Below are 12,892 nucleotides of genomic sequence, written 5' to 3'. Positions count from 1 at the left end.
CGTTAGCCATCCCTGGACACGTGTTTCGAGGTAGTTGCCTCTCGTCAGCAGGGAGCAGGTCAGTGTAAAGGGGTGCCGTGTGGACTGCCAAAATGTAATTAAAACAGGTCAAGTACCTCTCATGGCGCGCAGGTGCAGATCCAAGGCTCGTCAGCCCGTTGGCTCAAGGGAGCCGTAATAAATTATGCAAAAGTTGGTCGCACACTGCTCGTCACACCAGCAAGTTGCCCCAAAGGACTGTGGTAAATGTAGTGGCGACGGGGGGTACCCCTATGCCACGATGTGTAAAAAGAACAGTATGTGTTGCGTTAGCCATCCCTGGACACGTGTTTCGAGGTAGTTGCCTCTCGTCAGCAGGGAGCAGGTCAGTGTAAAGGGGTGCCGTGTGGACTGCCAAAATGTAATTAAAACAGGTCAAGTACCTCTCATGGCGCGCAGGTGCAGATCCAAGGCTCGTCAGCCCGTTGGCTCAAGGGAGCCGTAATAAATTATGCAAAAGTTGGTCGCACACTGCTCGTCACACCAGCAAGTTGCCCCAAAGGACTGTGGTAAATGTAGTGGCGACGGGGGGTACCCCTATGCCACGATGTGTAAAAAGAACAGTATGTGTTGCGTTAGCCATCCCTGGACACGTGTTTCGAGGTAGTTGCCTCTCGTCAGCAGGGAGCAGGTCAGTGTAAAGGGGTGCCGTGTGGACTGCCAAAATGTAATTAAAACAGGTCAAGTACCTCTCGTGGCGCGCAGGTGCAGATCCAAGGCTCGTCAGCCCGTTGGCTCAAGGGAGCCGTAATAAATTATGCAAAAGTTGGTCGCACACTGCTCGTCACACCAGCAAGTTGCCCCAAAGGACTGTGGTAAATGTAGTGGCGACGGGGGGTACCCCTATGCCACGATGTGTAAAAAGAACAGTATGTGTTGCGTTAGCCATCCCTGGACACGTGTTTCGAGGTAGTTGCCTCTCGTCAGCAGGGAGCAGGTCAGTGTAAAGGGGTGCCGTGTGGACTGCCAAAATGTAATTAAAACAGGTCAAGTACCTCTCATGGCGCGCAGGTGCAGATCCAAGGCTCGTCAGCCCGTTGGCTCAAGGGAGCCGTAATAAATTATGCAAAAGTTGGTCGCACACTGCTCGTCACACCAGCAAGTTGCCCCAAAGGACTGTGGTAAATGTAGTGGCGACGGGGGGTACCCCTATGCCACGATGTGTAAAAAGAACAGTATGTGTTGCGTTAGCCATCCCTGGACACGTGTTTCGAGGTAGTTGCCTCTCGTCAGCAGGGAGCAGGTCAGTGTAAAGGGTCTTTTTAAATCCACCTGGTAATTTGAAAAGCCATTTTGTCCTAGATGTATCAAAAGGATGGGCAGAAAAAGTGCACCTACATTTTACGACCTGTCTTTACTTTTCTTTTGTGATGCGACCTATGCCCTGGCCAAGTGCCTTAAACCACCTACTCAAATCCCTCCCAGGCTGTGGACACAGTTCGCAAATGAGCCTTCCTCTTTGTGAATCAGTTAACCCTTCCTTTGTGGTATTGGTAACTGGCCAATGGTTGCGACCGCAATTATGATAGCAAATTATTAATGCCTTTGCTATTTGTAATTAGGCAGGGTTACCCCTTTTACGACCCCTCCTAATTAATTACGAGTCGGAATGGATCACAAAACCCAAATGGGTTTAGTACATATAAAAAAGCCCTTCTGGCACATCCCAGACATCAGGCTCACTGTCCACATCACTCACTGCTGTCAGAACACACATCACTCACTTCAACTGCACTACGTTAGATGTCCCAGACTCTACACCCTTCTGTGTTGGAGCCTCCCTGGATCTGCATTCTCTTTCAGTGTCCAATTGCCTGCTTTGTTGCTGATTCTGGTGGAACACTTTTGATGTATGGGAAAAAGTGGTGTAAAAAACAAGACACCAATCAAAATGTGCCTATTTCCCATTGACACTGAGAACACAGCTTTTCAGAAGCACAAAGACTAGGGTTTCCCTGTCTGTTTCCTCTGTGTGTTTGTTTGCTCTACTAACTAGATTGGGTATCTCCCCACCATTATCCCTAGCCACTTTTCTAGAGTAGTGATGAGGTCACAGAACAGACCGTCCTGCAGAGTTATGACACCCGCTGCAAAGGTTAAATATTTGATACCTAGGGGTCAGACTCAGACTTGCCTCTTCAGGGACCTTACAATGAGAATGATGTCTGGACCTCAGAGGATGCAGGTTTTTGCACTCAATTCATTCCTTCTAATCTGGTAACTGTTTCTAGGGCAGTGATGGGACCTCTTTCCCTGGCAGTCACTTTCTCCTTATTTTCAAAGCCTCCAATAGATTCATCTGATGTCTAGGAAAAAATTGGAGCGTTATGTTTTTTCCCCACAGTCTTTGTTTCATTACCCTACTGTTTCAAAAATAAATTGTTATCTTTTCATTTTCAGCACCTGACAACCTGAAACATTACCGCATTTTGGGGCAATTTTCCAGCAAACAACAAGAGGACCCCAACCTCCTTTGCTGCTCTCTCACCCGACCCCGGCTACAACCCAGCAAACACCAGTGTTAAAGGTAAGGCAACTGATGCTATATATTTTTTTACATCGTAGTTAGAGCATGTATGTCATGTGGTCACTCTCAAGGCCCTCAAGCAGTGTCTTTCAGTGCCTCCAGCAACACTATGGCACAGAGAGGCAGGAGGCAGTACGGCTCTATTTTTAGCAGTCATTTGAGATGTATTAGGATAATGCACAATATATATGTATAATGTATTTATACTGAAATTTGATATTATTGCACTGCACCTTATACGTTGTACTTTGATTATTGACAGGTTTCTTTAATATATATATATATATATATATATTGGTAAGGCCAGCAACACCCGACACCCCATCATGAATACAGTACAAGAGCTGATTACAAAGTCATTCCAGTCACGGCCACTTGAACGAAAACTGAAGTTAAAAGAATTGGGACCTCATCAGCCTGAAATAAACCTACAGCAAACTACCCAGGACAGAGGAAAAATGTCAAAACGTACATTCTCAAATGCCTGGTACACAAAAGCTGATTGGCTTACAGGCTGCCCTATACGCAATTCTCTGTTCTGCTTCCCCTGCTTGCTGTTTGGCGGTGACTTTTCTTGGACACGGCAAGGAATGGTCGACCTGAAGCACATCGCTGAAAAAATAAAGAAGCATGCGCTCACAAGAAATCATCTGGAAAACCTGACAAGACTGGGAATGTTGGGGGAAGACGCACCAATTGAGCAGCAGATAAATGATGCGTATCGCAAATCCATTCAAAAACACAATGAAGCTGTGGATAAGAACAGACAAAATCTATCCAAGATCATTGATTGCATTCGTTTCTGTGGTGCTTTCGAACTGGCATTGCGAGGCCATGATGAATCGGAAACTTCCTCAAAACCTGGGATCTTCCGAGGCCTAGTGGATTTAATGTCAACCATAGACCAGGATTTGGAAAGACATTTAGCACATGCTACAGTCTTTAAGGGCACCTCTAATACAATACAAAATGAACTCCTTGACTGTATGCTCGAAATTATAAGAAGCCATATTGTGCAAGAGTTGCGAAACACAGACTTTGTGGCTATTCAGGCTGATGACACCACTGATGTGTCCACTCAAACACAGTCCGTGTTAGTGTTTCGGTACCTTGACAGTGACAGAAACATTGTGGAAAGATTTTATGGCTTCACGCATTTAAGTGACTCTAGTGCAGCAACCATCACTGAAGCAATACTGTGTCAACTGGACTTAATTTTCCCGGACCTGCCTCAAAAACAAAAGCTTATCGCACAAAGCTATGACGGTGCATCCGTAATGAGTGGGAGCCTTAGTGGAGTTCAGAAGAGAATTCGAGATGTGTACCCTAATGCTCATTTTGTGCACTGTTACGCCCACCAACTCAATCTTATTATGCAACAGGCGGTATCAAAGATCAGAGAGACACGAGTCTTCTTTCAGGATATCGGAGGCATAGCAGCATTCTTCACACGTTCCCCCAAAAGAACAGAAGCCCTTCATGAGATTGTGGACAAAAGCGTACCAAGGGGATCCTCAACTCGTTGGAACTTTCACATTCGTACAGTCAACTTAATCTTTGAACAGAGGGAGGGCCTTGAGAAATGTTTTGTCGCCATAGCATCCAGAGCAGACTTTGATCACACAAGTCAGAATGAAGCCCATGGCTTTATTAGAACACTACAAGACAAAGAGTTTCAGTTCTTACTGTTTTTATTTCATGACATAATGATTCCTGTTGATGTGTTATACGATCAGTTGCAAAGAAAAGACCTAGATACTGTCTCTGTGAAAGCCAATACATCTGCATTTGTACAACAGATTATGAAAGTGAGAGATGGGGTTGAAGATTTAGAGAGCAAACTGCCGCAGCATTCTGTTTTTGCAAACCGCAGACAAAACATCACCTCTCTGGTTCGAATTGGAAAGGAGATATGTGACATTGTAATTGTGCAGGCGAAAGAACGCTTTTCGTTCACAAAACATTTGGTGAGTGCGACTTTATTGCAAGGTAAAGAGTTTGCACAATATGATGAATCCTTCCCTGAGCGTGCTCTGAATCAGGCTGTGGAAGCGTATCCTATGCTCAAAAAAGAGCAGCTGAGAACTGAGTTAACTGTACTCTACGGAATGCCTGTGTACCGGAAGGCCACAAGCGCCTTGACTTTGCTGAGTTTAATTCATAAACTGCATATGGAAAACTCACTTACAGAGACAGTGACTTTACTAAAAATTGTGATTACGACTCCAATGACAACAGTAGAAGCTGAACGATGTTTTTCAGCCTTAAAGCGCATAAAGACATTCCTCAGGAACACCATGCTAGAGGAAAGACTAAATGCTTTGGCGATGCTATCTGTAGAGAGCAAGCTAGTCCAAAAGATACCGGACTTCAACATGAAAGTAATTGACAAGTTTGCTACACTGAAAGAGAGACGTGCGGATTTCATCTACAAAAAGTGAATGCTGCTACTTGTTTGAATACAAAAAATTCTGATTGAGGTAAGAAATGCATTGTTATCTCTGTTTTTAAAAGTTTTGTAGTGTTTGTTCTATTTGGAGACTACACAGATTTGCTCACCTTTGTTCACTGGCCGGACCTGTCTCCCGCAGGGTGAACGATTCGTTGCTTGTGTTGCCTATCAAACCTTTCCCCTTGGCAAATTGCGAAAACCTTTATACCAGTGGTTCCCAAACTGTTTACTCCTGAGGACCCCAATTGAGTCACCACTGGAAGCCGGGGACCCCCAAGCAATTTGTATGACTTAAATTTCAAACATTAAAACAGTAATTCGAAAACAATAAACACACGTGTGCACACAAAACGGATACTCGAATTACTAAGGATTTTAGTATTTTATATTGAAAGAATTAGCAAAAAACAGGAGGGTTAGCGCTGCATCTCCATGACTAACTTTTAAATGGTTGGTTTTATTTCGCAGTATGAGACTCCTGCCAGGGCCAGACTGGAAACCCAAAGCAGCCCAGGCAAATGTTTGCAGACCAGTCCCCATACAGTGCACACCTAGTGCAGTGAGTGCGCCTGACCACTACAAAGGGGGCTTTGGGAGGCTCTCCCCCCAAGACAATTTAGGAAACAATGGTGCAGTCTACAACAAATGTATCATTATATATTGAATTGTATCAGCTTTTAAAGAGTAGTAAATGATGACCTTACTATGCACCAGGATATGACAATCTTTGTTGGGGTTCTTCAATGATTCCCATATTATCCTCCTCCAACAGTGCCTCATCTCTCCATAGCCCCTCTGTCACATGTATTTAATTTGTTTTATAACATCTCTCATACCATTGAAGGATGTCAGAGCACCTTAAATCACACACATATAGGGGCTGATTTACAAGCCCCTTGCGCCACAGGTGCGTCACAAAAAGTGATGCACCAGTGACGCATTTTAGTGCCCCATATTTCCAAGGCAGGAAAAGCAACCCTGCGTGACTTTTACTGGTCTTGTAAATATGGCCCAATTGCACACAGCACTTTACGTGAAAGGGACGTTCCATGAGTGTTGCTGTGGGTGTTCCCACGCATAACCCATGGAACCAGACACATTTCCAGATTTACGAGGAATCGTAAATCTGGAAATGTGTCTGAATGCTACGCCACCCCAGGGGAGGCGTAGGGAGGGGCAACTTGGAGAAATGTATTAATTTCTCCTCTTTCTATGCATGTTGCATTCTGCAGCACGCATAGAAACAGGATATTACCTCTGGTGATTGCTTATGTACAGGAAGGTGTCCCTTCCTGCACATAAACAATCAGTAAAACAATGACGTTTTGCAAGTTCTATGTGTGCTAATGCAGCACACTTAGAAGTTGAAAAACGCCATTTCTGATTGTTTACATGCAGGAAGGGTTACTTCCTGCACATAAACAATCTCCCCACGACACAGGCATCCTTGCACCATGGTGCAAATGTGCCTGTGCAGGCGTATGGCAGCAGTTTGTGCGCCAGCACAGGGGGAAGCACAGAGATGCAACATATTGTTGTAAATATGTCGCATCCCTGTGCTTCGAAAGTGACTCAGTGCGGCGCAGCCAAATGGCTTGCGACACACACAGTCAATTTTCTTGCAAATCTGCCCCATGGAGACAATGATTCATACGTGTAAATCAGTGTATAGAAAATGTTACATAAGGCAAATGCGACTACAGGGTGTAGGATTCACATGTTATTCATACTGGTAGGCATTTTTAAAGAGTGCTTGGTCTGGAGAAGCACAAACTCAGGATTCAGAACATAACAGTGGTTAGCATTGACTTTAACAATAAAAATGTATTTCCACCCAAATAAACCTTTTTAGCAGGATTAGGATAATGAAAGACTTGAAACAAACATATGTTTCTAACTTGTATCATGCAGCTTGCAAGCAGCTCTTTGATGACAGTTTATAGGTCACTGTGCTAGATTACTATTGTCACTTATGAACTGCACAGTAACAAAAGAATCTGTGACTAAAGCAGTAACCCACTAACCTAGGCACATAAAAAATGTTTTTCAAAATGCATGGTACACGTTCTTTGCAGTAGGCATATTAACCCTCTGTGCTACATTAGATAAGTCAAAGCTGCCACTTGACACAACTCTCATCTCTCTCCAGCAGGTACATTAATCACCGACGTAATCTTGACACTTTTATTGTTGCTGGAAAACTGCTGATTCTACAAGGAACTTTTTTGTGCTTTTAAAATTACTGCCTGAGGACCCCCCTGGGAATGTGACCACAGTTTGGGAAACACTGCTTTATACCATTTATATTTGGGGTACTTGCGTGGACCTATGTGAAGTGTGTGTACAAAGTTCAGCTCAACCAGAATCACGGTAACAGCGCATTGCGCTGCCTCTTTTATATTCAGTATATTGTAAGACTGTTTTTCTTCCCCCGCCTTTCCTTGTTTTGTTTCCCTGTTTTCCCCTTGCTTGCCATTCGTTACTCTAGAGTCTAATATTCAGTATGTTGTAAGACTGTTTTTCTTCCCCCGCCTTTCCTTGTTTTGTTTCCCTGTTTTCCCCTTGCGTGCCATTCGTTACTCTAGAGTCTATTCTAATAGAGTCGGAAGGCCGTAGGGGAAGACTGTGGACTTTTCTTCAAGTTCCTGACGCTCCTGCGGAACGAGCCTGGCAACCATTACACTGCTGTGCAACTTCTTCTACTCTTAGAGCTGAGATTTCCATGAGTCTTATAGTCTGAATTCAGCACCTGAGCATAATAGGACAGAATGTATGAAGCTCTGTGGTAATACTGAATAAGCAGCTACCTATGTTATGCCATCTATTAATGTAATAACTGCACTTTCACAATTGCTTTATTAACCTTCCTGCTTTCTCAAATTTGCTTGAAAATGCACGATTTTTCTTCTTTTTTTCCAAAATTTTCTTGGGGGGGGTAATCCCCCCAAACCCCCCTTTTGGGGTTCGGGCTCGCGAGCTGCGCTCGCTCGCTACGGTGCTGTATGCTAATTCGGTTGCGCCCCACCACTTTCTAATCTCACCCACCGCCCCTGGTTCTACTGTCAGGGTGGTGGGCATTCAGAGCACTGCCCCGACCAGGTGCAGACTCCATCAGCGTCTTGGTACTCAGGACACTGTGCAGGCTCCCCCATCGCATGGGGGCCCCGCTGGGAAAAGCAGGGAGGTCCAACAGTCCTAGGCAGTGTTTTGGCTCTCCACAGTCATCTGATGGCCAGGTGGACTGCCAATTTAGTCACATGGACAGGTGCCTGAGCCACCGCTGCTTTCCTGGTCTAGGTCCATCGCCAACAAAGCCCTAGTTATAAGAGGTGTTGGATCTTGAAACTTCATCAGAAGGATCTTCAGCAGAGGGTGAGTTGGGGACAACGTGAGAATGGACAAGAAGGATTCTAGTAACGAAGTATTGTGAAAGGAGGCGCACGGCTCGGGCAGAGCACTAAAAAAGTTGCACTTGCCATATTAGGTGGCAAAGTCATGCCCCGAACACCTGATCTATATGTTTATGTAGGCAGAAACATGTTGGCCTTTCTTTTATACTGGGTCAAATTACGCCCATCTTTTTAACTTCTACTCATTGGGGGATCGGAATAACTACAAGTCTACCAAGAGGTAGATTTTTACAATTCTTTCCCTCTGCTGCCATTTCATATTTTGAAGACTCATTCCTATCACAACATAGGGCATTCCCTAGACCATTAAACCTCTTGACAGCGCACCTCTCTGGAGGATTATTGTTCACATCACTATCTATGGATAGTGGTGTGAGGAGGGGGCCCTGTGATGAAGCATACCATCTTTGGGTGGGTGACGGCTTAAGTCTTTTCTAGATAGGTTCCAGACACGCACGCTTTTTCCGCTCTGGTCTTTTATACCTTTCTTGGAATACTGACCACTGGAACTCTGTGCGTTGTATGTAACAGCATATAAAATGCACCAAATACCAAATCTTGTCCTGGTGCTATCAAGCTAGACTATCGGAAAAGAACAAGGTCAGTTAGTATTTGGGAAAATCGCCAGGTCTTTGGAGTCTTATGAAATTCTAAAAGATTGTCATGCATCCTACGCTCCAAGGGCAAGGAATTCCACAGGCCTGGCAACCTAAGCGCCAAGTGCAAGGAATTCCACAGGCCTGGCAGGGGTTACTGAAAATGCTATGTCCCCCATCTGTGTTCTCTGCAATCTAGGTCCCAGCAATGGATGAGCATTGGCTGATTGCAGGCTCACCAGCAGTAGATGACCCTAAGCTGATTGCAGGATCTGGAAGGGAAGATAGGGTTGGAATTAGTCACATATAATGTGGGTAGGTGCAGTTTAATGGCCCTGAATACCAGGCACATGGACTTAAAGTCCTTCTACCTGCCTATAAGAAGCCAGTGCAAGACTCAGTGCTTCAGAGGCTATGGAATGTTTAGGGAGGTCCAAGGCTAACTAAGATGCAGCATTTTTGATCAGCTGTAGGCGTTGTAATAAAGAAACAGACGCTCCCAAGGTCAGTGTTGAATTTGTTGAACTGAATGGTAGCGCTCACAACCACAGGTCGGTCTGTGCTACTAGAAAAGCTAGGATCTTACATGGCACTTTCATTAGGTGGATGCACATGGAAGAGTCCTTGCTCACATTCTCTGATAGGATTAAGTCTTGATCTGCTTGCGCCCCCAGATCTCGGACCTCAGGAATTGGGTTGAGGGGATCCATCTGTGCAAACCACAACTCAGATGGAAGGAAATTACGATCGTTTTTACAAACCGTTACCAGTAACTGTTTGTTTTCTCAGAGTTTAAAGAGCTTTCGAACATCCAGCTGGTCACTGCCACCATGTGCTCATTAAAAGTTTTACCTGGATCCCCATGCCTTTGTTCCACAGAGATCAGCGATTGTGTGTCAGCTGCGTAACAGACCAATTTAAAAAACAAAAGTCCAAATTAAACCCTCCAGGGTTTGAACATATTGATTATACGGAGTGAGGCATAGGGAGGATGCCGTAGGAACCCCCTTATCCACACACTGGACTCAAAAGCTCACAGTTGAACAGCTTGATCACTCCGAAAGATGGGATCTCAGCTTTTCAAAGCAGAACACCGGCATTGCACAGCCTCTGCAATAGCTGGCTGTGGAGACTGAGGCAAAGGCTGCAGAGAAATCTAGTAGCTTCAGGGGAGAAGCATTGCTTTGATTAAGCAGCCGTGTCAGGCCAACTATGATAAGAGACCAAAGTTGTCTCTACTATGACCTGGACTGAAAACAGAGCATGCCTCCGTAAACATTCTAATATCTTTCAAAAAAGATGAGAGCTTCAAACTCACTATTTTCGTTAATTATTATTGGTAGGGTTGCAGGGAAATAGGCTGGACGTTTTAGGATTTACATTGGCCTTTTTCAAAACTGTAATCCAATTGTCTGTTTACAGGTTTTTAGTACAACTGCTAACTCCAAAGACTTATTACAAAGTGCCAGCAGTTCAGGAAATCTCATGCTATGCCCCTTCCAAATGATCTGCGGAGGACAAGGATGAAAAGAGGGGCTGCGAACCAATCATATCTAGAATCTTACGGAAGAAGGCAAGTAGCTCAGGCACCAACAACGTTTATTAAACCGCCTCAGAGATAAAAAAAAGAATTGGCCTTATCCCCATCTAAAGCTATGTTTCCAGAGGAAAGGACGTGCAGTTGGTTCTAATTTTGTCCTCAAAGAATCCTGAGAGATTGTCACAGAACATTTGTGATACATCCAAGGGGTACTCCCAGATACAGGATCTTTTAATGATCTCACGATGGAGAAAACTTTTCCAGAGTAATTTTGTGCTGTTAAAATTAATTCAGCATAGAAAGTAGCTTTTGCAACTATAACTTTCTTTTTATTTTCCTTTTGAGTATTCTTTAACTGCCTTCTCAGCTCTGGATCATAGTTAACTCACCAGAGCCACTCCAGTTTTATGAAAACTTGTTTGTCAAGTGCCAGGAACAAGTGTGTCTCTTCTAACTGTAGAAAAAGTTAGGGGGTAAAAGAGCGACCTAATATGCAAATTGTAACCATCAAATTTATTTGTCAAGGTCTTCTTTGAGGGAGGAAAGTCTTATCTTTATGAAAACTCCAGTATTTTTGATTCGCAAAGGCCCTCACAAGTCTCAAAACGTATTCCAGTCAGTGTCCGACTTTGTTAAGAATATTAGAGGATAGTTGTAGTCAACCAAGACTAGTCGGAGAATCTACAATTAAGGCATTAAAATATCGACACGTTCCTATTGCTGCTCAGAGGCACAGCGGTGCATCCTGGTAATGGTCTTTTGGAGTCCTTCATAAGGCTGTGGCCTTGGCCTCTTAAGGTAAAAGCAAAACTTGATATTGGTGATTTAATGATCGCCTGTTTAGTTTAATAGTATGCGCTCGGTTAGCTGCTTGAATGTACCTTAATACAAAGAAAATATTTATAGAGAAATAACGTTTACATAGGAACTTAAATGGCTTTGTTTACATTTTTTTAAATTAAACTTTGACTTCTTAAATAGAACTGGTACTGCTGTTACTTTACAGTGAAAATGTATTTTATTCGCTCTCCTTCACTTGATCCTAACTCTAAACTGTTCTCAAAAGAGCACTATACTAACCCAAAAACTATAACTCAAACGTATTCTGTACACTGACCATTACTACATCCCTTTGCAGTATCATGAACAGTAAGCAGTGGAACTTTGGAGATTGGGTAATGATAGTCCTTGCCAACTTCTATTCTAGACAATTAGTTATATCCATAGATTATTACGTCCTTTTTCTGCCATTTATTTATTCATGTTGCGATTTTTAACTAGAGAGCCATGTAGTTTTGGTTTGTATTTCATGTTATATTGCAAGTATAAGCGGGGTAGATGATTTTTTTTTTCTTCAGTATTTTCTAGTGATTGTTCTACCTATTGGTCTACGATTTAGTGGTAGTTATGCTTTACAGATTATGTAATCACAATCTCTATCGACAGTATTCATACCAGGGTTGTTAACTTAGATGCAGCATAGCTGGATTCTCGCCAAAGTGTAGTTTAGCCATATTTACATAAAACCATTCTAAATGAAAATACTTCTGACATGTCTGGGCCTACTGTCCTGCGGTAATAATTAGTTGTGTGATTGTTCTAATAAACTACAATAAAGCCCTCAGCTGTTAACCAAATGAAGATACTTCTCACACAAAAGAAGGGGGGAGAGGCAAAACAAACCCACTACTCAAGCCTCCCCAATCGCAAGTGTAACACACACAGAGAGGAGCAGTGTGTTGAGTTCTCTTTCAGAGAGGTGGCACGTGCCCTGTGGAAAACTACTGCCCTCACTCACAAAATTGCGACATGCTTCAGATACACCCCTGCGCAGACCAACGCCTGGGGTGGAGCACAAGAAGTTGGCTCGGGAAGGTGGTGGTCCCCGGGACCCAGAGGGGAGGGTCTCTGAGGCCCCCCAGTACTAATCGATTATGGCCCTGGGGAGGTGGTGGCCCCTGGGGTGAGTGGGGGATCCAAGTGGCTGCTCCATAACCATGCATATGCCCAGGGAGGTGGTGGTCCTTGGGGCACACGTGGGTCCACGAGGCCCCCCCCAATTAACATTAAATAAGCCCAGGTAGGTGGTGATCCCCGGGATATTATTAAGGTCCATGAGCACCTGGGACCTGGCCGACCCGGGTGCCGAGGGCTGTTCTTTTTGTGCCAGGAGCTGCGGCTCCAGTGCGACTCCCGTGTGTGTGTGTATGTATGTGTGTGTGTGTGTGTGTATATATATATATATATATATATATATATATATATATATATATATATTACCTACTGGCGGTCGCCAGTAGGTAGTTATAGTTAGGACCACGTTTCCAT

At 44.0% G+C, this 12,892-nt stretch overlaps 1 protein-coding gene and 1 long non-coding RNA gene across 3 annotated transcripts in view; both read left to right on the top strand.

The window, feature by feature from the left end:
* LOC146817347 (uncharacterized) overlaps nucleotides 1-12,892 on the top strand; it is a 261,970-nt gene that overhangs the window by 34,946 nt on the left and 214,132 nt on the right. The gene's annotated exons all lie outside the window — the stretch shown is intronic.
* LOC146817348 (zinc finger MYM-type protein 1-like) lies at nucleotides 3,001-7,574 on the top strand. The gene is made up of 2 exons (XM_085610925.1): nucleotides 3,001-5,046; nucleotides 7,168-7,574. Exon 1 carries the CDS (start codon nucleotides 3,025-3,027, stop codon nucleotides 5,005-5,007), a length of 1,983 nt encoding a protein of 660 aa, XP_085467051.1. The 5' UTR covers nucleotides 3,001-3,024; the 3' UTR covers nucleotides 5,008-5,046; nucleotides 7,168-7,574.

This window comes from Triturus cristatus, chromosome 6 (genome assembly GCF_964204655.1).
Source record: "Triturus cristatus chromosome 6, aTriCri1.1, whole genome shotgun sequence".
NCBI classification, from domain to species: Eukaryota; Metazoa; Chordata; class Amphibia; order Caudata; family Salamandridae; genus Triturus; species Triturus cristatus.
The sequence above is the reverse complement of the archived record's forward strand: the minus strand, read 5'-3'. Positions and strand labels throughout refer to the sequence as shown.

Excerpts from the sequence above, each read along its gene's own strand:
- LOC146817348 (XM_085610925.1), top strand. The coding sequence starts at position 3,025 with ATGTCAAAACGTACATTCTCAAATGCCTGGTACACAAAAGCTGATTGG.